The sequence below is a fragment of the Hydractinia symbiolongicarpus genome, chromosome 15, assembly GCF_029227915.1.
Source record: "Hydractinia symbiolongicarpus strain clone_291-10 chromosome 15, HSymV2.1, whole genome shotgun sequence".
Classification (NCBI taxonomy): domain Eukaryota; kingdom Metazoa; phylum Cnidaria; class Hydrozoa; order Anthoathecata; family Hydractiniidae; genus Hydractinia; species Hydractinia symbiolongicarpus.
In genome coordinates, this window is record NC_079889.1 from 8,515,001 (window position 1) to 8,541,131 (window position 26,131).

Below are 26,131 nucleotides of genomic sequence, written 5' to 3' on the forward strand. Positions count from 1 at the left end.
TAGCGTCTTTGCACAAAATGCTACCGCAGGAGGGAGAAACAGGCAATACAGGATTTAAAGGACCAATCCCCCGACCCTACGACCTTGTGTGCTTATTATTTATGCTAATAGACCTAAACTGATGCACAAAATATTTTCTTACTTTAAGAATTTTTTTAAGAAAGACAGTGAGACTTAATTGCGTTGTCGAAGCGATTCTTTATTGAAATAAATCTGTAAAATATGCTAAAAAAATAGGCGTGCTACGCTATTCTTAGCAAATAAGAGAAACTTAACAGAGTTAATTCCTCTAAGCATGATCGAGTTTGATAGTTAAGTAAAACATTCCTGTCTTCGTTATTTAATATTTTATTTTACGCAGCTATGTACAAATGTTTCATAAAAATTCAAATTATATATATACTATATATTATTTAAAATAATAACTATCTGGGCAATTTTTTTTGGATTGGGAATTTTTAAACAGTAAGCACATTCCGAATGAAATGTTCTTTCAAACTTTAGATTTATGAAATATTGCCATTTAGCGTGACAAAATTAGCACGCGTGCTAATTATCGACTTAATTCAACTTCAAGAAATGCTGGTTTGGTAGCGTTTAGTCACGGTCGAAGGCTTCCTAATTTTTGAATTTTCAAGTTGCTTTTCGATTTGAAGCTGAGGTCAAGTATAATCTGAAGAAATAATCTGTTACAGTAGCTTATTTATTTGCAACATGATTTTAAAAATTTTGGAAAAAGATGCGACACATAAAAGGAAATTTAAACGGTAAGTCTGTGCCACACTTTTTGAACTTCAAAGAGAGCTTTTCCCGTTACTTGAACCAAGTTTTTAAAAACAAAAAGCAAAAATTGTGCGGTCACTTTTTAAAAGAATTACTTGATATGTGCCCGTATGATGGTTTTCTTTGGAGAAACATTTTATTCACAAACCTTAAAATCAGACTAAACGAAAAAAAGTTTGACAAACTTTTTTAACTGACTTATTAAAATCTCAAAGCATATATTTTTTTCTGTCTTCCATTTTACAATTCTAGCATCTCAAACTAACATTCCAATTCACTAGCCACGATTTAGAAAAGGCGAACTATTGAATATAAAACTGTCTGTCCACCAGGAATGTTTTTTTTGTTGCTATAATCACATTTATTGTTTTGCGGTTAGCTGTGATTCTAAGGATGTTCTACGTTCTGAAAATTTAACAGCAAGGTTGCGCACAAATTCTAGGAGAAAATATGCTTCGTCATAAAATGGTTTCTTAACCACCAGTTTTTAATATAAAATCGATAATTGATCTGGAAACAACAATTTATTGATTTTAATGTTTTAATTGGTCCAGCATAGCTTTGACAATATCTTTCTTTGTACGTTTCGGTGCGGACCATTCAACTTTTTCTCCTTGGTCGATGGTGATTTGATTCTTACCATATTTGGAGCCGGCGATGGATAATTCTTTCAAATTGCATGTACCTGTAACAAAAGAAGAAACAGAACATAGAAAGGGAACTTAATTTTTAACCTCAGGGAAAAAAATGTGAATGTTGATAAAACGCACAGACAGAAACGCAGATACAAACCAAATAGTGCCTAAAGGAAAGAAATTTTGACAAAAAGAAAAATTGACGGATTTGGCGGTTTTGACGAATATTTGCTAAATTAGATTCCCGTAAAAAAATATTTTTTTTATCATTTGCTAAGCTTAATTCTCGCCTAAAATGAAATACTAATATTGGTGAACAGCAAATTAAATCCGCGTCAAAATTAATTATTTTTTGCTATCCGTCAATAGACCTTTCCCGAACTTCTTAATTATGCCAAACTCAATTAAAGGGGTCGATACTAAAGAAGATTTTTATCTCTAAGTTCCTTAGCAAACGGTAGAAAAAATAACTTAATTTCGTAAATATTTTTATTCGTTAAGTGCCTCAATTCCGAGCTGAAAGTTACGGTCAAACCCTTTATATAGCCGACCTTCCTAGAATAGCCTTGTTTTCAAATTAATTATTTTCTTTAAATCCAAATAAAATCCAACCAGAATATTATATTGCTCTAAAAACTTTATTTTTGTCATAAAAAATTAATATTCCATCTGAATATGTTTATTTAAAGAGCACAGAACCATTATAAAATTTTGGATGACGTCATAATTGTTATAATTTATGTAATTCAGGGAATGTGTATTATGATAAACTAAACCTAATTGATAATAATTGACAAATAATATTAAGGAAATAGAATTTTTATCATAACGTTTTTGATTTTAGTATTTGGAGACGACTGACCTTCTCTTCACCCGTTTCCGTTGTTGGTAGCTACTGTTAAATACTATTTTAATCCGTTTAAAAAGAAAAAATCAACTTCCATGTTTTTCTTTTCAGAACAAGCTTTTATCATTCGCCAAATTAAATTCCCTGTCAGAATTACTATTTTTCCTCTCCGCGAAATAAAATTCCCGCTAAACTAAATATTTTATTCATTCCGCGAAAATTAGTTTCCACCTAATTCTCTTCCAAAAAATTTTTTTCAATCAAATGAAGTCTGAAATAATTTCATTTAAAAGCAAATAGAAAAATTGTTCATAGTTTCCAAAAAAATGAAAGTAAATACCTGAAGAGACTTTTAACGCGTATAATACTTCTGTTGAATTCGTTTCTGTTGTAACTTCCTTAGCTTCTATGTTTCCCATACAAAATGGCGTATAAAACGGTAACCAATATGGCGTCTCGAATTTCGGCGCAAACGCTAAACTTCCATTTGGTGCGTAATAACGCTGACCAGATAAGGCTAACGGCAAATGCCACAGAACCAAATGGAAAGTATAGTGACTGGTTGCCCAGGGCAATCCATCTAACCCATAGTGTTCAGACGAGGTTAAGCCGTGGAAGTTCCATTGATCTCTCAACGTAGATCGGTAGTTATCAAGTGATTTTGCTGCTTGCTGAAGTGTGCTGTAAGGATTCTCGCCTACATTAACAAAGAGGAAAGTTTTTAATTGAAAACTGTTGGAAAATACTTAAGGCTGTACAAAGTGATAGAAATACTAATGATTTAACCATGTACAATCATTATAGTTGTCTAGATTTATTTTGTGTTTGTCACAAATGCACCTTACTCTGTATAAAGGTCTTCGTTATTTAATAATAAAGTGTTCAGCAAAATGTATTTTTGTGGATCGCTTCAGATCCGAAAATCACTTTAGAATTAATTGGTAATGTCTGTCTAAGCAGGATTATTTTTACTCTAACTTACAGTTTACTTTAAATCAAGCAAGCATATCTAGAATTGTAAAATTTTCTAATCACATCTTACCTAAGTGCAGTTGCAAAGTAGACCAATCAGAACTTGATGTCATCCAAATAGATTCGGTTTTGGTTATATTCTCTAACGATTTGCAGCTGTTGAGTTCATCACCTAATATCACTGATGTATCTTCTAAGGATACAACTGAGTCTGATTTGGACATGACCTAAATAAATAAGCAGGTTGTGTTAAAAATATTATATGTGACGAATAATTAGGGAAAAGGGCAATAATAAATTTAAATGTGTATATAAAAGGCATATTTGCAGGAACTTGCTCTCTTTGGCGCAGAATTCATAACAACCCACCTTTAATCCAAACGGAGAGTCGTTTCTCGTCCCTTCTTTCTTCAAATGTCTTCTCAGCTTCTGCTTATCAACTAAATCTCCAAGACCTAACGTGTAACTCCAAACTTGACCATAGAAGACATCACTCATCAACCATGACGGAGACCCCCATTCATCGTCAAACCATGCATGGTAAAATCCACGTTTTTCATCCCACATTTCGACGTCAAATTGTTTGTCAGCACGTTCTAGCGCCGATGTGACGTCGTTATATGTACTTTTGTCTTTCTGTAGCTTCGACATAATTTTCATTGTATGTAAAGCCAGTATGTATAATATACTATTGTATGCGCAGTGATCATATTTTTCCAATTCAAACAGATCGTACGTGTCAGGTTTGCGATATGGTAAACCAGTACCTAGAAAAATACAGATACTTTATGAGACTAATCTGTAGTCCGTGGATGAATCAACGGGTTCGTCTGTCCTTTAACTACCACATGTCGTATGTCTCGCTACTGGGATCATATTGCGTGACAGACAGACGTATATAGATGATACCATATGATATGACATGCCATGACGTTGCATAGCATGGTATGATATGATATTGTATGGCATGGTGTAGTATAGTATGTATTGAAATGGTATAGTAGGATAGGGTAGAGTAAGAAACGATACGACTTGATAACTGTTTAACATATGTAACGTTAACTCACCTTTTGTAGATTCTGTAATTAGCCATTCCATAGCACGTACAGTGAATGGATAAATTTCTTCAAAAAACGACGTGTCATTTGTCCAGCTGTAAATAAGATACGCTTGAACAATAAATCCCACGTTGACATCTGCCATCAACCTGCCACCAGCAACACCTATAAAGGAAAGACTTGCGTGTTTTTAATTTGCAGTGCTTTCAAACGATCTATGCTTATTTCACATTTAAAAGTTATGAGTAACTCTTACTCAAAATACTCATTGTTACAATAGACTAGTAAGTGGTCTGTCAAGAATGTTTTTCTTAAGTATTTGGTTACTTTTTCCATAAAAACATCAATCCACACGCTTATTGATTTTGAAAATAAAAAATATAACAAACGTGATTTTTGATATATTATCTTGTCATAGGTTTACAGAAATACATGTTTTACTAAAAGAGTGTTATAATACATTGTACAAAGTATTACGAAAAAAATTCAAAAAACGCATATCACCCCTAAAGCATAGAGTAAAGTTTAAAAACAACTAGTCATATTCCAACTTTACTGCGCTTATAAAAAGTGCAAATAATAGGGATTATCTACAGTGTTAAAACATGACCAAACTTTTAATAAAAGTTGCTATTAATAAAAAGAGAAAATGTGTTCAATTTTTGACAATACTTAACCTTCTGATATATTAGCTTTAGAGAGGAGGTGATATGTAATTTATTTTGTAACTTTTAATGCTGTCTATATTTCTTTTCCAATCACTTAAATATATTTTACTTCACTCTCAAGGCAGATATAGAATGGTACCTTCTTTTGACGTTTCTTCTAAACAGCCCATCGACAGCGATTCTTGAATCATACCATTTACCTGCTGGTGATCAGCCCAGGCTAGCATAACTTGTTTTGCAATTTCTATAAATTTAAAAAAGAATAATTCAACCTATGAAATTATAGCATCAAGCTGACTATTGTATTTACCAATGTCTATTATCAGCTATCTGTGATTGAAATAAAAGTTTAGAAAAGTAATAACTTTTAGTTAGTGATGGGACAAAAAATTTGTTAAAAAAGTTAATCTTAAATTCTTATTACAAATTAAAGTTGACGAATTAAAACCCTTAACCGTATTAATAAAGAAGAGATAGTCCTCCTACAAGAAAATGAATCAAGGGCGACAACTCTTATAAAAAAATGCTATCGTTTTTTAATGTATTTTCAATTTAAAATCTCGTACAGAAATATCAACCATATAGAATAATTTAGGCAGGGATTAAACCTACTACCCTATCCTTCTTCCGCACTTCAAACTCATTTCTTATCTCACTGTTCGATAACAACAGCAGGCAGTAACATTCTGAAGGCATACCTGGAAACATAATAACGTATGGTATAATCCTATGAAAATCCACATGCACAGGATCCATATTTGCACAATCGAATGCCTCCCACTGTCTCCATCTGCCATTCTCCATCCACATTCCAGAACGTAACGAACTCAAACTGTTCAATAGAATATCTTGCAAGCATTCTGGTAATGTGTTGATTCCACCAATTGTTGCATTGCATGTCAAATGTTTCGACTTGCTTTTCTAAATATTAAATATAGTATTTGTGCTTGGTAACGCTGTACCTTAACTTAAACCTAATATGCAAATACCCCATATACGTCAAATATATTAAGAGATATATTGAAATTTAAAATTTAATGATATTTTTTTATTAAATCCAGAATTAGAAATTATATCAGATGTTTTTTTTTATATTAAGAAAATACTATTTTTGGGTAGGCGCCATGTTGAGTTCGATCTTTGTGGTGCATACAACGTAGTTCTCATGGTCCCCTTTCGCTTTTTAAATATCGCCGTCCCTGCTATTAAAAAAGTAAAAAGTAGCTAATGAGATAAGGTTGGGGTTTATAAGCAGCAATGCGACATCGGTACCACCAAAACGTTTTTGGCCTCGTTTTTCGTTGTTGCCTTCTCTTCGCCGCTCCGTAATGTTAAAATCTCACAGAAGGAGTTTCTAATCAAGTTTTGCATGCCATTTAATTTTTAGTGTAATTTTCTACCACAGCTTCTATGAAACATTCACTAAAAACTATATTCTATATTTTATAAAACTGTTGTTTTGTTTACCATAATCAATGCTTTGCATTTTATAAAATTTATATTCACATTTTAAAGGTTGATTCCCACGGAACACCTTTTCTTGAATGAAAAAGAGTGTTAAGGCCTAACGCAGTGCGTTTAGCCTTCTAGTGCTTTACGTTCCCACTTTAATTGTGGGGTGTTACGACTTTAAGAGTTTCAGTTTCAACTTCACAAAATCCTGTTCAGTAGGAACCAAGCCTAATTGGTTGGAAAAACTACGTGATCAAATTAAGCGATTGGAAATTTTTTGTGACATGCTTTGTAAAAATGTTCTATATGTAAAAAAAACTTATTGTTGAAAAGAAATAATCGACACAAAACTGAATTTCTTAAAAAAATGTCACAGTAAATTAATTCTTATTGTTCATTTCTTTTGTCTATTTTATTCTTGTGTGGCTCGTTATTAACTATATAAGTTTACCACAGGGAAATCATTTGTTCTTTCTTTAATTTGATAGCAAAAAACTTATATTTCCTCATTGATATGATTCAATAAATGGAAAAACATTTGCTGAATTATACCATGTTGTTTTTAAACAAAATGTTAACTGGGGTGATTAAAGTTACGGACAATTAACACTGCGTTGTCTATTTCGTTTATAAAGATTTTTATTATTCGCGCCTTTTTTTTAAGAAATTAACACACAAAAATTTATAGTGAGAAGAACAATACTTTTCAAGAATTTTTTGTAAGTTATTTGTTTATAATTTATTTTTGCCTTTTAACCCAGGGGGGAGCAGATTCCGCCCCCCCCCCTGACGGGTTTTTTCAATAACTCCTTATTGCTATGTTATACGGCTATGAAACTTACTGATTTTTAATATTTATTTATTAGACACCTGCATGCCAAATTTTTAGGTCCCATACCTTTCAGAGGCTTTGTTATTGGTTATTTTTCGAAACTACCCCTACATATTTCTATGAAATCCTCATAATGGGGAAAATTTAATACCTCCTGTTAAGATTATCCTTAGAACTTGAAACTTGCAACGCAACTTTCTTTTATTAAGAATGTTTTGAACATAAACGATGAAGATCCGTCTCGGAGATAAAGACCCGTCACGTCACATTAATTTCAATTGGGTTTTTATAGTTTCTTCGCGCACTTTTCACATTGCTTCTAATCTCCGTACGAATAGGACAAGCGTGTGGTAAAAGTGAGAATCGAAACTATCGTAGTTCTTGATTGAAATCTTAACGTAAAAAGTTTCTTCAAGCAGCAAAAAGGAAGCAAGCGCAGTAAACGACGCAATAGTTAGTGTTTCATGTTTTATTTTGTACGTGTAATAGTATGTCTATCGACACAGGCTATATTTATACTTATTTATGTTGTGTTTATCTTTTTGTATCTTTGTATTTTTTCTGTTTGTATTTAAGCTCTGAAACGTCATCATCATACTGTACTATACAGACCGATGTATCGTATTTTATTCTACTGCCACCTGTGTTCGCATAGTTGCGTCTGCTTTCCTGTGTACCATCCGCGCACAAAACAAAGAAGAATCATTTTGCATAATTATGACACGTGAATAACCCGATTTCCCGATTTTGGATTTTACCCTCGGAAAAAATTAATTAATAATTAGAAAAAGATTATCTTTATAGTTACTAAATTCAGTATTTAATCTCGTGGGTTTTTTTTATCTTAAAATATTCTTTTTTGTAACCTAAACCTAGCTATGAAATGCGTTTTTATATTTCACATGTGCTTTAGGAGAAGACAAGGCAACACTAATTTGACTTTTCCGTTAGCACGTTGCGGAGTACGTTTCCTACGCGTTGAGTATACCAAGGAACTGAAAAAATTCTACCCCTCCTCTACCAAACCTCCGACGCCGATTATGAAAAAAAGCTTCCATTTGAGCTACAGAAACCTTTTAAATTTCTGTTTATTAAGCAACAACTGTAACGTGGGATTGAACCCATATGAATATGAAGTGAACGCTCTACTGACTGAACTACCAACCCTTAAGGAAGACAAACCTCAAAGTGAACAGAGTTGCATGACTTTATTGATTATATCAAGCATATTGTATCTAGTAAACATTTTTTGAGCACTCTCCCTAGAAATGATATACATCTGTAGTTTAGAAATTTAGCTCTAAATATCATCCGTCAAAGGCACTGGATTTTAATGTATTTAGGGACTTTCTAATATTATATGATATAATATAATATGATATAATATAATATAGAAAAATGTTTCCTGTTTATTTTTAGATTACGTACAGTGAGAACGAGAGATGTAAAAGAAAGTGAAACCTCACACCGCGTTGTTATTGTTTTTCTGTCAAAAATTTGAAGCTGTTTTATAAATCTGTTGTTATAAAGCTGTTTGATAAGCTTAATAAATCGTTTTCGTTTCTGTAGATTAATTGTTTTTGTTTATTGTTACCCGTGAGTTTTCGAAATTCATTGCAGCAGATTCATTGGCTTCAAGAAATCGATTTTCATAACTAGTGCCGTTATTTTTATGTGAAAAAAAAACCACAAGCTGCTTCGTTCGCCCTCTCATTTCAGAAATCGTTAACGCGAAAGTCTCTATTATTATCTGCGTTCCGAGTACTATATTCCGGTTCAAAGAGTGAACCATATGACGCGCATCCCGTTAATTCGTGACATTTCTGCACATTACGCGTTTTACAACTCAAAGTATTGCATATCTTTCAGAATAAGGGTTTCAACTTTATAAAAATATAACTTTGCATGAATTATTGGCGCTAAAACTTCATCAATGTTGAATTTACCTCGGCCACCACTGACAATATTGTGATTATTATCAATATTTAATTTTATAATTCTGTGAAAAGAGGTTTTACGAAATTTTTGAGCAATCGTTTTTGTTTAGTTTCGCGCGATCTAAATTTCATAAAAAAGAAAAGAAAAATTCCGCATATACATATTGTATTTTTGCGCAAAGAGTTGTTGTTGTTCCGCAGTAAGTTTATTTTACAACCTCGTCCCCAGGGTTTTCTACGTCTATGATATTTAGTTTTTCCCCAGATCTCAGCTGCAGTTGTTACTACCTCGACGTATTATATATTAAGAAGCAAAAATCACTAGGGACAACTATTGATTGGTTTTATTTTTGCTTGCAAATTGCGTGATGCTTTGCAACCTTTTTTTAATTTCTAGTTTTTATTATGCTGCATGGTTATGAAGCTTACTGAGTTTTCTTATTTCTATAATGAGCACTTCCGTGCCAAATGTCTAGGACCTATACCCCTCATAACCTTAGATATTGGCTATTACTCGAACCTACCCCTACAAATCTCCGTGAAACCCTTACAAAAAGGGAAATATAATAACTTTTGGTAGGATTATCCTTAGAACTTGAAACTTACAACATAATTTTATTTAATCAATGGGACTTATTCTATATATTTAGTACGCGATTTCCCGATTTTTTTCGTTCTTACCCAAAAATCAGGAAATTTTGGCGTTTTTTCATGCGAACTATCTAATACCTGGGAATTATGTTAAATAACTTTTATTTGACTGTCAGAAACTTAACACAGAGTTTATATAAAATTCACTCTAAAACTAGTGAACGAATAGCGTGATGTTGCAGCTATTCTTAAGGTATTCCTAATTTTTTGGTAAACAGTCAGCCTAAATGTTTTGATACACTAGGACTTAGTTTTAAATACCTCACTACCTATGACTGATTTTTTATGGATTATGTGACTAGTTTTTTTGTTCGAGTAGTGGAAATGATGTGATTTCTTAAGTTAATTAAAGATTACTATTTATCATTTCCATTGGATATTAGGAAATGTATGGCTCCTTTAGATGTATATTTAAGGGTGCATATTTGGTAAATATATAAATGTTGCGCATGTATAACATCCAACTTTTTTAAAACAACAGTCAAAAAAACTTTATTTTTATTACTATCATGTACCCAGGAAAGCACCTTCTACCCTAATAGTCCCTGAGCTTAGGGTGATCCTAGTGCATTTGAAGCTCCCATTAAGCTACGGAAGCCGTGAAAACACAACAGCCGCTCAACTAGAAACCGTCTAAAATATCATGCTGAGCGTTACGCAGAAAGGATCGATTCACTCCCTTATTTTCTCAAGCATGACTCATCCGGGGATGAACCCACGACTTTCCGCACGCTCTACAACAAAGGCTACCACTTAAATAAGTCACTTAAATAAGGATTCTGCTATAGCATTCTACTTTTAAGTCATGACAAAAAATGCTCGCTCCAATATTCACATCATTTTTGCGCATGCTTTAATTATGGCCTACATGAACACTGAGTAAAAAGCGTACCTTCTTCGCTTGTTTATTTTCTTTCTCGCTACTTTTCGAAATCGGTGGTACAATGCTGGACTGCCAGTTCACAACATCCAAAATAATTCCATTCATATCCAATTCAGAATGCTTTGCTACGTCGGTACTGGATTTGAATAAATTGTTATAGAAGTTTCCTACTCTTTCGTCAGCTATGCCTTTGTTTGGAAAATACCATGAAAACACAATACTCAATACTTTGCTTTCTTTCGGTTTCAATTTAGTGCTTGTAGAAACAGCTCCATTGAGACCAGTAACATTCACTCCAGTTGTATTGCTAACGTAACCTAGAATGGACGTGAAGATTACAAGAACACTATGCAAGTGTTTTTGAAGTACCAAATGCAACAATCTTAAAGGGGACAACGTTTTTGATATTTTCTTTTTTGCTTCAACTAAATATGACTGTAAAAAAATCCTCAATTAATTATAATGTGAATGAATTTTTCAAATGTACTGCAGTATCTGCAATTGTCTCCTATCCTACGAGCTAGTTATAGGCAGAGAAAAACAGGCTATTTGTTAAATAATTGATGCTTAGTTGTTGCATAACACTGACTGGAAATTTTAGAAAGACAAAGCACTTTGTCATTACATTTGAGTGAAACTTTAAATAATCAAGTGGAATGCTTCACTTGCCTGTTTTCTTGAAGATATCCCAAACAACTTCTGGATCATCTTCCACGGTAAATGATGTTACCTCTGATCCACTATCAACAGGACGTAGGGTAATATCACCACTCTGTGCGTAGAAACCAGGTCTCTTACAATTTAACCCCTTTTGTTTTACAGACCATTCTCCTTTCAGTCCTGATATTATACCATACTCGTATGCATGTAATGGCATGCCGTCTTTGAGCATACACGAAAATGGTCCATTAGTCGTCCATGCCATGCATTTTGATTTCTTCGCGCATGCGTTTTGACAATCTGCAGCAGTGACCAATCGTGTGAAAGCAATTTCAGCAAAGTTGTTTCCACGCCGAATCGTGTCATCATTGTAGCCAAATGGTAAATTCATCATGAAGGACACATCCATTTCTTCATTTGATGGATTTGTAACGTCCAAGGAGAAGATCACTGCAGGTGTGGCAGATTCTTTTGGACCACGTGGATGAAAAGCAGAGTAGGCGTATAAGTTTAAGTCCACTTCCTTGCGAAGAGATTTATGGAGGTCTAAAAAGAGAGAAAAGGTGACGTTGTTTAAAAGTATTAAATTTTAAAAATCTTAATTATATGTTTTTCTGCCGTTACAAACTGAACTTAAATTGAAAAAATGGCAGAAATTTGTCATCTTTTATTAATTCTAATAATTTTTCTATTTTTGGAAAAGTAACTATAGATACGGAGGAGTTTTTAATAATAGTCTATAAATTCAAATAATGTTATTATTCAATCTTTTGCTAAAAAATTCGATCTGGGTCATTATATACTATTAGTCGTCAACCAGTAAAAAAATAAACGGGGTCGCCCGTCCTTTTTATATCGCATTTCTTGTTCCCTTAACAGACAGACAGACGACGACTATTATTATAGAGATGTTCTTATAATATTCATAAAGTGAAAAGTTTAGAAAAGTAACTTTTGTTACAGATTCCGTCAAAAAAATAATTTGGGTGAAAATATAGTCAATATCAAACAGTTTTGTTGCGTTGTTTTGTTTCTAATATAGTTTTAGGTCTGTTAATAAATGTTTTTGTGTTACCAAAGATACATACCACAAGGTGTATATAAGGCGGACCGAAAATTTTAATTATCAGGACCAGAAATTTTTATTTTGCAGAAAAATTTATGACGTCATTATTGATCCCTCTGACGTCATAAAATGATTTTTTACCTGGAATGAGTTTGTACTAAGACCTATAACAGTGGAAAGTTTCGTAACTAAAGCACAAATGGTTTAGCATTTATGACCAGCGGGCACTTTGTGCCCTCCTCAAGGGTTACAAGTGCAAAAAAAGGTCGGGTATAATAGGGTTAACATAATAGTATATTAAACATGAAGGAGAACAAAATGTAGAAGATGATGGCCAACAACAAATCGGTTTTCTGACTAAATAATTGTCATTAATGAGTGCTTTCTTCAAATGTTGTGTAAAAATAAATTTAACTATAATAATTTCCAAACTTACCAACTTTAAGCTTCGATATTGGAAAGGAACCAGAATAGGTCATACTTTCGACATTCTCAAACCCGCGAGGTGCATGAGTTCTCAACACAGCTGCCCGTGGTTTTGATGAACCCTTTTTTACTCTAACTCCAAGCAGCATCATTTCTAAGGACGTTTTACTTAGCTTAGCTGAACCTCCAGGGGATTGATTTTCAATGGTCCACTCGTGGAATGTACCTGTAACAAAAGGTATATGGGGTATAAGCGTTAATGATATGGAAAGAGGAAATTATAAATCTCATATGACACAGGGAGTTAAAGTGCTAGAATTACTCTAAGGTTTCCAATTTTCGCAAAGTTGGCTAATATTTTGCTAATAGCGAGTTAGCCAATATATCTCTCTCGAAGTTGACAAAATTTCGCGAAATTAGCGGAAAATTAATTCCTGCGAAATTTCAAACCATTAGGATAAATTAAATGCTACACTGTTTTCACTTAAAAAATACCATAAAAAAACTAATATTCCTCTAAACAAGGCTTAAATGCCTCTTAATGCTGTTTTACAGAATGCTGTTTCACTAAATGCTTTGTTGTGAGATGTAATTTACATTGTTGATATTTTGTTATGCTTTATATCTAATTATGTGTCAATGGCTTTTGTTTTTTATTCTATTTTTATTTTACTGGGACCTAAATCAAAAGTACCAGCGTTGACATTGTTATTCACTTACCGTCAGCGCGCATTTCAAATGAGCCGGTACCGAGAGCACCAAGCGGTACAGCAGATCTCATTCCCGCAGGTGGATGTTTGTAATGATCACGGTGTACAATTCCAGAAACACATTCATCATGGGGCTCAGGCTTCGGAATATCAGTTTTCAACCAACAGCAATAACTATCTGAAGATATAAAGTCATAAGTAAAGGGGAGTTTCCACAGCTACAGTAAGAAGGATAATTGTTTAGGGCTGTACAATATGTCGCACAAAAATATACATTTACAAACTACAAGTGTACAATTAATTATATACATTATATTTTATTATATTGTAGCATAAAAACAACAAAATAATACAATATTTGATGCATCATTTACAAGAGATGTTACTTTGGTTGAGCATATGACATTTCAAATGTTATTTTCGTTATTTCAGAAAATTTAATAATTTTTGTTGAATGGACATAGAATACAAAGGAGAGCAATTAAACAAGTCATTTTTGTTGCATACGTGTAGTACCTAATGTTATGTTCGGTTACTTAAATTTTTGCAACAGATAACATAAATAACTCTGTTGCCCCGACCTAACTTTTAATAAATGTTCTTGCCAGGCGATATGCTAAGAAGAAGTAGTCATCAGGACTACTTCAGAATAGCAAAAGAAACTAACACTTACTTTGAGGACAGTTAGAGGTACCTTCACTTTGCAGTCGAAGCACCCATGCAGCGCAACGTGGCTCTTTGCAGCAATACTTCTCACATATTTTTGCATTGTTTTCCATTGTGCTACCATGCAGAGATTTTACTTCAAAACTCTAAATGTTTAAGAACTTAAGGTTATATGTTTCTATCTAAATCATTGTTGTTATATAAGGGAATGGGTGACATTCCAAGTCAGTAGTAATTTTTAAATTAAAAAATATTAAGCCCTAAAGGTGTAGCACTTAGTCAAGTTTTCAGGACACGCAGATTATAGGGATAACTCTATTACCTTCATATGGACTAGGACCAAATAATAATATTACAGTTATATTTATGCTATTCAATATTGAAGACCATATTTCACTAAAATTGTAAAACAACGTAAAACGAGCCAAGAAAAAGTCGTGCAATAAAACACAAAAACCTAACACAAAAATATTCATCAAGAAACTCGGCATACAACTGCAGCGTTTTAAAAAAGTGTTAAAAAATCTCTCCCTAGAAACTATAAATTTAGTGTTTTATATTTCTAGAACCATATTGGTGCTAGGGAATGATTCATGTACTTTCTTTACCACAACATAATCATGTGAATCTTCATTAAAATCAACGATCTACACTTACCAGGAAAACACTGCCTCTCATGTCAGTACCATTCATCCACGCCGATGGTTTGCATTTCTCATATTTTTTTGGCTTCTCGTACAGATAAAAATATGGTGAATATGTTTTTGTCACCCATGAATGTTCCACCTAAAACATACAATTAATAGAAGCTTATAAAAAAAATATGTGTTGACGTAACAAATGACATACGGAAATATAAGTCGTAAGTAAGTCAGTTCCCATACTGTATCAACCTGCTTGAACTTGCCAGATTTTGTTGGTAGGGTGTTTTTTAGTTTTTGCAACTTCTTTTAACTTCGTGTTTTTTAACGAAGAAAATCTGCAGAGATGATTCTGAATTTGCAGAGAGGGTGTTAAATGGCCTTTCCTTCACCACACATTACAATAACTACAATATATCTATTACAAGCTGTCTGTAAAGGATAAAGGCTTTTAGCGGGGCGTTGACTTAAGGCTTATACAGTAAAGGAGCACATTTATGATTCATTAAGGTAAAAGTCGAAGAGCTTCAAAATCATGAGAAAAATATATACTAACTTACAAAGGAAACATTCTGAGGTTCAGTGTACAATCCACATTGTGATATGTAAGCAAATTCCTGGCCAGATTTTACTTTACCAGATGCACCGTTATTGAATTTCAGCTTCGTGAGTAAACTATTTAAGGTTTTTGCATCATCGTCTAAAAAGAAAGAGAGGTAAACAATGTAAGAGATAAAAAAACGAAAGGAAAAAGGAAAGTTATTTTTAAAGTGCTAACTTTTGAGTTTTTGCGCTATAGCGAAAAATAAAATAAAATGGAAAAAAGATCCTTAAACGCCCAAGCTGTGTTACAAAATATTTCAATTAGAAAGTACATTGACAATTTACATTCTTCCCTTTTATCATTTGCATGGAATTAATATCTAACTTACTCTGCTCTTTTGTTTTCTTGACGCGATCTTCTTCACTCTCTACGAACTTGCTTCCCGCTTTTATGTTTTTATTTCCTGCTGTTAGATTCTGTGCGTCCACAATCCCTAAGGATGAAATCCCTTTCGACTCCTTCGTGTTGTTGTTCTGTCGTTCCTTCGGTTTATCAGATAGGATAGTGTTATTTGTCATCTGAGTAGGAGAACGCTCTTCTACGCTCTTTTTGTTACTACTTGCAGTATCTATAGCAGTAGAATTGCTGTTTTCAAGTTTTCTACTGGAGTTACTGCCAACTACTGTGTAATGGTTACTTGTTTTATGTTGCTGTTTCGTGTTTTTACGATTATTACCAGACGCTTTACTGTTTTTCTTTAGTTTATGTTTATACTTTACAATTCCTGGTTTACTCTTACCATCATTAAATTTTTGATATGTTACATTAGTAACTTGTAAATTTGACGAATTTGTTTTTAGTATGTTCGTCGTCGGATAAGGTGATAGATGGTAAGCTGTTTGAACAGCTTTTGTATAGTCTGGGAAATTGTAGAGGTATTTTCCCTCTTTCATATAGTTCAATGCGTTTGCTAGATTCTTTTCTGTAGAAGCTTTTAAATTATTACTGGAATTTACTGTATCATCATTAAGTTGATTTCTTGAACTAACGTTTGCAGCAATGGGACTAATTTTTTTTGTACTTTGCATCAAATTTTCGGCTTCATCCGGCATGACCAAGAATGTACCATTCACATTGTACTCACTTGAATCGGAGTCCTCGTCTCCACTACCGGAACCAGACTCACTTTCTTCATTTTCTGACTCTAATAACGTCGAAAATCTTAAAAAGGCTTCAATTTTTTCTTTGTCGTCATTTATTCGACTAGATTTCTGTGTAACACTGCCTCCTAAAAAATAAGAATGTTAGCTAGGTATATTCAAAACAATATTCAGTAGGGATATTTTGCTACCTAGCTGGATAGCACTGAAGACATAACTCAAGAAAAAATGGACATGGTTAATATCACTTCAGATATCGCAGGGATCAAGGTCTAACGGCTTTTTTATCTATATACGTAATCATACAAATAGGAACCGACGAGGGTATTTTTAAGAGTATTTTATGAGTAAAAAAATGTATTTTGTTGGTACTGAATATTTCTTCTGTACCCTAGCTAACTGCTGTACGACCCCTTGGAAATTTTATGCATTTTGAAGACATTGTGGAAACTGAAGCTACAATGCGCACTGCCGCAGTGAAAATAATCGGCGAACTTTGTAACCGACAAATTGCGAATAAACCGCTCGTTTGATTTAATTATGCAGCATTTTACGGCCTATTTATTTTGTCACGTGATAAGCAAGGAGTCAAAGCTCTAGCTGTTGAGGCACTGTCCCAATAAGAAAAGCCTAACAAGCTATGCACACGAGTTTAAGGGCTTTTTAAATATTTGTAACATGTGCATATGGTCAGTTGTAAAACACGAAATGTCAAATATTTTGTACAATCCTCATGCGTGCATTGCGTTTGCTTGTCTTTCATTACTTGTGGTTTGTTTTTCCTTGCTTTTTCAGATTTCTTAGAGTTTCAAATGATATTTCGTGAAAGGACACGACTTTCAGTGTTTATACTCACGAAAAGTTTAACTTGGTAACAATTTGTTGGATATGAACTAGCAAGGAAGCATTCAAAAATGTTAATGTCGATCAGTGGAAGACTTTTTTGTAGCGTCTCGTGCAACAACATTAGAATCAGAATTTTAAGCGTGCAGCTTTCCAACAAGGCGCCATTTTTTCGTTCTTTCTTTATTTTTTTGTATGATATAGATCTATATAATAGGAGTGCAGCTATACGGATACCACTGCAAATATACCGGCTAATTTAACAAAGCAATGCCTTTCATTTTTGTTAAAATTAAAAAATACATCGTTTTATACATCGCGTTAATATAAGCTATCACGGAGGAACCTTCTCCCACCGACAGACTGGAGAAAATACTAACTTTTGAGTAAATAAACTTACCTAGAGATGTGAAATACAATGCTAATAATATTATGATGGAAAACTTATAAATAGAAGCCATTTTATATATTGATAATTAAACGACATCAACAAAGTCTTGTGTGGGCTACACAAATGAAAACTTGTTCCACATGATCAGCAATGCGTGGAATCATAACAGCATTAAAATCATTTTAAAATCAAGCCATCTCATTGGTGCATTGGCATAGTTCCCATTCTTCTATATAATGTTGTTTTTTCTTTTTTGATTAAATACTGGCGAAGTAATGTTATTCCGTTTTTTAAAGCAGCTCTCTAATAGGATTTAACTTTTCAAAGGGTATTTCTACCTAGAGTCTACTTGATGAATTATTTATGAGATGTCGACCAAAAGATCGCTGTTAGCCTCATTTGCAATTAACATACAGCCTCGTGTACATCTATGAATATCTATTTGTGCAATCAACTTCTCGAAATATTTCAACAAAAAAATTTTACTTTCCTTTTCTATATACAACACCGTATTACCGTATATGTACGACTTAGTAAAAAGATTATCAATTTCCTCGGAAAATCGGGAACAAAAAAATGTATGCTATGCTCAAAGAATTAAACTTATTTTCTTCTGCATGTTTTTTCTATCTTTTTTTCTATTTTGGGAACTCATTTTGTGTTTGTTCTTTCCTTTTTTCTGCTGTGCTTCAAAAACTTCACACGCAAGAAAGTTGTTAAATTTCTATCTTAATAACGGCAGTATTCTGCCTGTCTGTCTGTCTGTAAGAATAACCTCACGCTACAGAAACCTGTGGATTTATACAGTGTCTGAATACAGTGTCTCAATATCTGAAATCATCAATATAGTGCCTGGTCCGAATAAGCATCCACACTTTGATCAAAGGTTTTAAATAAGCACCCCGCCGATTGAGCTGGCCACATTTTTGGGCCTTCCATATCCCCAGGGCATCTTGTATCTCCTCCGGCATGTGAACCGCGTACTATTACTGACATTATTAATCTTTGTAATTTGTTTTTATTATTATTAAAGTTACGTTATAAGTGTTATTGTTAACTTGTTATAATTTTTTTCTAGTTTCAAATGTGCCAAAGTACAACCCAGTTTCAATAAGCACATACTAGTGTATCTAAGCTAGAATTATTTATTATTAATCTAGTATTATTGACAACTTGGCTAAAAAACGGTTCGTCAAGAAGATGTTTGGTATGTTTACTCGTCAAAGCGGTAATTGTAACCCTGCAGGTATTGTAAGTTGATTAGTGTTTATTCTAGTTAAGTGTTGGTCCCTCAAAGCTTGTTCGAGCACTGTGATCCGTAGAAAATTGACATCCTGACCCCTCAGGGCTATAGGACTTTCTCTACTCAAATAAGACACCGGTGTATACTTTCTTTTTTTTGGTGGTAGGTAAGGAGGTACAAAAAGATTTTACTAAATTTTTTTTTGGGTGTGTTTCTCGATTGCACACCTTTTTATGTAGAATTTCTTTGTCTTTATATAGAATGATATTTTTTTGTACGAGCTCTGTGTTTCGTAGAAAATGACATCATATACTTTAAGAAAATATTCAATAAAATAACTCTTACTACAAAAAATTTTGAAAATCACCTGTGGAAAAATTCCTATTCTTATTAATGCTACCATGGTCACAAATCCAAAAATCTCTGACAAATCCGAAAAACCAAGGAAAAACAGACCGCAAGTAATAAAAGAAAAATTGATAATGAAGCAGGACTCTTGTTTTAAAGTAGGTTTTTGTTTAAAAGTAAGTCACCAACAGTTCCTTCTAAAACATTCAAAACAAAACAAACGATACACAAGCCCACAAATGAAGAAACAAACAAACAAACAAAAAATAAAAAATAATAACAAAATCCATTATACAGTCTCTGTGCTTAAGAAGAAGAAAACGCGGCAGATGTTCATAACTTTTATGACGCTATTGTTAAGCATGTTAATTTTATCAATGGGAATTTGTGTTATAGCCAGGTATCTACACTTTTGTTCGACAATGTACAAAAATGTTTCATTATCATTATTACTGAATGATTAGTTTCACATCTTCTGTCTTGAATATCAGCTACCATGGTTTGTGTGGTTACTATAAGCAGGACAAACTCAATATTATTGTTAACCTTCCCAACTTTGGCCATGTTCTGCAATTTATCAGCAATCAAAAGGGCAAACGCATTATTTTTGTTCAAGTTTTGCGACCTTGGCCACGTTTTTCAGTTTAGCAGCAGTTAAAAGGACATGATGGGAGACATTCTCGTTTGCAACCTTCGGAGCATGTTGTTGTGGTGGAATTTGTTGTGCTCCCTTTCAAAACATTTGATTTAGTTCTTAATAAACCTATTAGGTTATCTAGTTGGTTCTTAGTGTGCAACAAAGATTCAGTGTCTGGCATGTTAAGTAGTTTGGCTAATTTATCCAGCTTTGGGCCAGAATATTTAAGGTTCGGGCTGTTTGTTATATTTTTGTAGCTGTCAGATACAGACGTTAATGGGGCTGTCCATGGTGAATCCTTAATCCCACTATTTTGGGAAGTACTAAATGTTCGAGTACAGCATTCAAAATTGCATGAAGGGTAACAGAATTGTTTACAAGAAGTCGCGCAGTAGCCTTTCCCATGATGCTTTGAGTGATGTTTTTGAAGGTTGTGATTCGATGAGTCCGACGCCTCTACTTTTTCGTCTACCTTTTGGTTAAGGGCGTCGAGATTTTCAGAAAGCTCCATTTTATCGGCAGACAATGCTGTTGATTCATGTGACTTGGTTAATTTTTTCTCCTTTTTTAAAAGCGAATCTTTCACGTGTGGGTCATCTTCGATTTCAACTTTAAGTTTGGGTTTTGAGGATAATAGCTTTTGGTATGGAGAATCAGCTTCCCTCTCTAACTCTGCTTTGCTTTTAGATTTAACAACTTTCTCGGTTTCATCTGAATCGTTTTGAGATTTTTCGAACGCCTCAGATGAGGAGGCAGAAGACGAGGAAAAAGAAGAATCTTTTTGAAATTTTAATGATTTATGTTTTTGCGTATTCTTTCCTTTATTTGGTATTTCATCTTGCAATTTAACTAATTTTTCCAAAATCTGAATGTTCTGCAAACGGTCGTCATTTTTCTCTTTCATGATATGTTTCTTTTCCTTCTTTTGGTTCTTTTTTGTTTGAACTCTATTTGGCTTGTCATCAATAAATTGAAAACCTTCAACAGCGTGCTTTTTCTCTGACGGCCGAGTGTTCACCTTTTCAATGAATTTTTCAAGTTTTTTATACTCGCGTTGCGTCGTTTCCATCGATTTCAACAGCTTCTTTAAATCGAAATTCTCTGGCAAGGTTAATGCGTTGCTTTTCGGCTTCATCTTGTTTCGTTTTGTTTTTCTCGCGCGACAGCATTCAAATTTACAAGATGGTAGACACCTGTGCTTACAGGAATCGTGACAGACAAACCCAACTTCAAGATCTTTGTCTTTTAAGATTTGTTCTAAGAAATAAACAAAAAAAACACAAAATTAGCGCGAAATGGATCACACAAATCACATAACTTAAAATTCAAGGAAATTTATATTAGAATATACATAACTTTAGGTAGATAACAAAAGTGCCGAAATGATTGTTAAAGGTCCCAGAACAAAAATGTAACAAAGGCCTTCAGTGGAATTCAGTTTTAAGTAAATATCTTACGAAATAAGCATTCTTCGCTGACTAATTAAAAACTTACAATGATATAGTGTGTGTTCGAGGGGCTATAACTAGTCCGTAGGGGACAAAAAATGTTGCAGATACCATTTGCGTATGAGTATGTTTTTTCAAAATTATAGCCCCCTCGCTTTTTTACTGTTGTGATTTTTATATGAGAGATTACCTAATCGTTCCAGTTTTGATTGTAGACGTCTATTGGTCTCAAGAGATTTCGAAGCATCGTCCTTAGGATTGCAACATGCGCATGACGGCAAACACGTGACCAAACAGTGTGGGTGACAAAAATCTAAGTAAGAACAACTACTATAAGACAATGGCCAAACACACTACAGATCACTAAGTAGGTAAACACGTGTGTAATTTATGTTCACCTTTTAGAGGATGGTAACAATAAAAGTCAACAGTTAGCGTTGAGGGTAATAATAAATAAAATAAGACTTCGTGCCCCTTTAAACCAGAAAAATGAGGAATTTTAGGCCAAATGATAATTGATTTCGAATTCTCCTTTGTCTAGATACGTATACACGTGCTCTTTTATTCGAAAGATGCAAGATTTTTCCAAGGTGGGGCAGGTGAGCTTTGATGTTTTTGCTAAAGAAGAATTTTTGTACTAATTTTAGTGAGTACGCGAAAAGTTTTATTATTGCGCAAAATATAGTTTGCAGCAATTACGCTCACAGAAGCTCACGCGAAACTTAATATACGCTACAATTTTTGATACACACTCATTTTCATATATTTTTAATTACCTTATTATTTATTCAATTGTTGGCGGGGCGTTTCTTTGGTGTAGGGGCGTTTCTTCAGGGTAAGGGTCATCCTTTAGTGTAGGAAAAAGGGTGTTTACTTCAGCATGTACTTTCATTTCAAAAGGGGAGTTTACTTCCAGCCTTATACAAACGATTCTTGACTCTAAAATTCTATGAGCAGTTGGCAGTAAAGAAAACAATACGACAGATCAAAACATAGTTGTTTTACGAAGAAATAATTCCATGGAATGTTTACCGACATCAGCAGCGTTATATTGATTGTTGCTATGTTTGCTTTTCAGAAAAGTTTTACATCCCTACAATCTTTCGGCTGATGGAACACGTTACGGAACTGCTGGTTTTTTGAATTTGCAGAAAGCGAATTTTGGTGCAAAAGAGAGTGAAAGCTGAAACTTTCCAGCTTTTCTTAAGTTGACGTTATAAAAAATAAAATATAGCACACGATTGAATTTCAAAAAAAATATTGTAATAATTTTTTTTCTCAGCAAAGGCAAAATCACTCAAATTTTTAAATTTTTATTTACATTTTTATACTGCTTAGTAGTAGCTAGCTATCTTGCTTGATGCTTACCTATCTTTGCGCAACATCTAATGTCTAACATCTAATGGTCACGTCTCTGCCTTTTGCGCATGCGCAGATAATTATACTGAGATATGCTTTACAATCAAATCACAATTGGTTGGCTTTGATTAAGTCCTATTTAATTTTTTATCTCACAAATTGTCACACACAATTTCTGAAGCCACTTCATCCCTATTTCCAGTGTTGTGTAAGAGGAAAAAGGGCTTTGAATGAGCAAGGTGGATTTTGTTCATGATTTTAACTTCCCTTGTTTTTATCGGAGGAAGTTTTTAAAGGGCAAAATCAACCAAAATAAATGCCACTTAGTCGATTTAAAATACTTTTTTTTCTGCCCATGTGTTCAGGGTATTTCCTCCGAGATGAACTTATGACATTATATGGAAAGTTTGGAAGTTTAATGATAATCTTCATAACACCTAGCCATGTAATCTCCTCGTTTTTAAGTGTCATTTATGATCCTTGGAGGACCTTTCCTCCAAGTATGATCTCAAACTTCCCGAATTTTAGGTATCTAAAGTTTTAATTGCCGTGAGAACCTTGAAGGAAGAAAGACAGTGAGAACTAAAATAACGTTTTAGAAATACTTGTTACGCAACTATTTATTCTCTAAAGCATGTAAAAATAATAATCATTTTTCATGTTAGGTTCCTTTAAAGTCATCAAAATCTTCTTCTCGAGTTTAGTTAGTTCTGATGCAGGATGTCTACTCATTTTATAAAAACGAAGAGATTCGCCGAAACCAGAAATTTGGATCAGAAACGCTTACCACAGATTGTCGACCCAAAAAACGGACTGAAACTGAAAAGTTTTTTCCATTAGTTTCTCTTATTATGGTACCTTTTAAGGTGTTTTTTCTAAGAGTATAGCTCATTTTTGGGAGTTTCAAGGAGTTTCCAAGAGTACTGGCCATCATATTTTTATATAACTCATTCAGAATCTGTTTTATATTATATGTTCAAGTTAACGTTACCTAGATCACAATGAAGTGTGTATAAAAATAATATTTGTATGAAGCAATGGAGAAGAAAAGTGTTTACCTTCGTCTGATATTGTTTGCGTTATCTCCACCTCTCCCAAGTAAACAATAAGAAAAAGATAGAAAATAAAATATCTCATTCTCAAAAATTATGTTTTGTTCGCTAAACATCAAAATTTATTTGCCATGAATTACATTTAACGTTTTATTTCGAACGTTGAGTTTGAAATCTATCTTTGTGTTTTGTAATCACAATCGGTATAATTTGAAGCAGCAGAAGTATCATTCAAAATAGGCGACCTGCTGTGTTTTTTTTAAGAGAATTATTCAGCACGAGTATGAATATTATGCCGAATCGGCGGCATAGTGTGAGCATGTCAGTAAACTGAAGTTTGGTAATATAGCTTCCGTCTTTAATATCACATAAGATTCTTAATTATCGGGCGTGAATTTAATTACAAGTCCATCATTTATTACAACTTCTTCGCGTGGTGTTATTTAAAGCCCCTAGTGCGCCATCACATCAGCTATTGACTTGCAGAAAGAGAAAATCGAACATTTTACCTCCAGGATTATTCCATGTTTAGTACAAGTTGATAATTTCACTTGTCTGTAGCAACGCCCTATGGAACACAGAAAAAGCACCATAAAAGTGTATATCTGCCTGGTCTCCCTGATTATACGTTGCAACATTAAGTGCAAGTTCAAATGTTTGTTTACTTACCAGTTATATCAAGCTACCTTTAGCCATAGTCACAAGAGAAAGATAGTAGCCATTTCGGGCCGCTACGGCAAAAGTACCTGACCTAGAGCGGGTGGTCCGAAAGTAAGGGGACTGAATTTTGTAAAATGGCTGCGGCAATGTAAGTTTTCCTTTATGGCGAAGAACTTGATGCTATATTGGAGGCTATAGATGAAGATATTTAACAAAGTAATTCAGACTTTGACGTGGAACTAACACAGTTATGAAGGAAATACCCGAGGAGGACACAAAAGTCACCTTTAGCTGTAGTTTGTGTCTTAAAGTTTGTGTTTCTCGAAAAGGATTAACACGCCACACTATTGCGAAACATAGCCACCACAACAAAGGTAATTCTGCAGGATCATGTGATAGAGATGTCAAGGAAACAGAGCAGATTTTGAACCCGCTATATTTTAATAATATATATGAAAGAAGCTGTTTTAAAATTAGCTGGTGATAAATGTTACCCATCAGAAATGACAAATGAATTCAAAATGTTCAAAGTTAGTGGCCTTGACAATGTTATACCGTTTTATGCTCTCGTGGAAGACCTTATAAAATCGTTTAATGCGGATGCTGAAAAGTTTTATCAGTTGTTTTAAAAAATATTTTGGATATAGAGCATCCTTTTGGTTCAAGCAACTGCAGCGTACTGTTTGGATTTGAATTAGCAAACCTTGTTTTGTGTCACTTGACGGCTATTTTATAGCTAGCTACACATTTATAAAAAAACATTCATGCTTGCATAGCTGGTGAGCTAGCTGTAGTTTCCTATCTTGATTTCTGATGTTTTCAAAGAAAAATTTAATGTATATCTATAACTAGCAATATAGAAAGGCTTGCGGAGCGTGGGACAGAGTTCCTCAAGTTCCCAGGCAAAAACTTTTAGTGGGCCTTATTTTGAAAGGTGTCTTGAGAAATGGCATGACAAACAATTTTAACTGCCTTTTCCAAGCATGGCATTTTTGTAATATGATATGTAAATTTAAGTGGTTGTTGCGGGTTCAAGATAATTATGTTTTTCATGCCCTCTCCAGGATTTGAAACTGAATCTCTCATTTGCATAAGTGTCATAACTATTAGACCAACAGGGCTTGAATGTATATACAAAACTTTACAGTGAAATAAACCTTTTTTTAAGAAACGCTTGGTCAAGCTACAAGTGACTGTGTTATTTAGCGTTAAACCTCTAGTAAAATGATTTATAAGATCTGTAAACTGTCTACACATTCATGTTGAGCGCTTAAGTACAGGTATGCAGTGTGTCGTAAATCGAGCGTAGCTGCATTAACGTGTTTCGGGGTGAATATATTTTTTTAAAATATAACTTTCCTGTAACTTTAGCTAAAATAAAAATACAGTTCACATGTTCTGCTTCTGTCATAGATAACAGTCAGAAAAACTCTTTTTAATTTTCAAAAAATTTTCCTGGTGAAACTTCAAAAATGAATTTTAATCCAGGGTGAGCGTTTAGTACAGATAAACAATGCCGTACAGCCATATAAGTTCAATAGCCTTCGTCATAATGCCCT

At 33.7% G+C, this 26,131-nt stretch overlaps 2 protein-coding genes across 3 annotated transcripts; both read right to left on the reverse strand.

Moving 5' to 3' along the window:
- Positions 1-332: 332 nt before the first annotated feature.
- On the reverse strand, positions 333-18,121 carry LOC130629153 (uncharacterized). Its single transcript, XM_057442269.1, has 16 exons — positions 17,835-18,121; positions 15,820-16,719; positions 15,448-15,587; positions 14,904-15,032; positions 14,254-14,392; positions 13,591-13,758; positions 12,881-13,096; positions 11,388-11,924; positions 10,728-11,035; positions 5,662-5,884; positions 5,103-5,207; positions 4,305-4,460; positions 3,607-4,004; positions 3,308-3,464; positions 2,606-2,962; positions 333-1,468 (listed from the first exon to the last, which is right to left on the reverse strand). Exons 1-16 carry the CDS (start codon positions 17,893-17,895, stop codon positions 1,317-1,319), a joined length of 4,146 nt encoding a protein of 1,381 aa, XP_057298252.1. The 5' UTR covers positions 17,896-18,121; the 3' UTR covers positions 333-1,316.
- Positions 18,122-19,378: 1,257 nt separating this feature from the next.
- On the reverse strand, positions 19,379-24,118 carry LOC130629155 (uncharacterized). 2 transcript variants are annotated; one of them, XM_057442273.1, is made up of 3 exons: positions 23,919-24,118; positions 21,692-21,814; positions 19,379-21,310 (listed from the first exon to the last, which is right to left on the reverse strand). In XM_057442273.1, exons 1-3 carry the CDS (start codon positions 23,995-23,997, stop codon positions 20,061-20,063), a joined length of 1,452 nt encoding a protein of 483 aa, XP_057298256.1. In that variant the 5' UTR covers positions 23,998-24,118; the 3' UTR covers positions 19,379-20,060. The 2 variants fall into 2 exon arrangements, with proteins under 2 accessions (XP_057298256.1, XP_057298257.1); XM_057442274.1 differs by lacking the exon at positions 21,692-21,814 and having other exon boundaries at positions 23,919-24,117.
- Between the last annotated feature and the right edge of the window lie 2,013 nt (positions 24,119-26,131).

Coding starts and splice junctions, on each gene's coding strand:
- LOC130629153 (XM_057442269.1), bottom strand. CDS start 17,895: ATGGCTTCTATTTATAAGTTTTCCATCATAATATTATTAGCATTGTAT. Junction 16,720..17,834: donor ATTGTATTTCACATCTCTAG/GTAAGTTTATTT, acceptor CTTATTTTTTAG/GAGGCAGTGTTACACAGAAA. Junction 13,097..13,590: donor ATTTGAAATGCGCGCTGACG/GTAAGTGAATAA, acceptor CTTTTGTTACAG/GTACATTCCACGAGTGGACC.
- LOC130629155 (XM_057442273.1), bottom strand. CDS start 23,997: ATGAGATATTTTATTTTCTATCTTTTTCTTATTGTTTACTTGGGAGAG. Junction 21,815..23,918: donor GCAAACAATATCAGACGAAG/GTAAACACTTTT, acceptor GTTCTTACTTAG/ATTTTTGTCACCCACACTGT. Junction 21,311..21,691: donor ATCAAAACTGGAACGATTAG/GTAATCTCTCAT, acceptor TTTATTTCTTAG/AACAAATCTTAAAAGACAAA.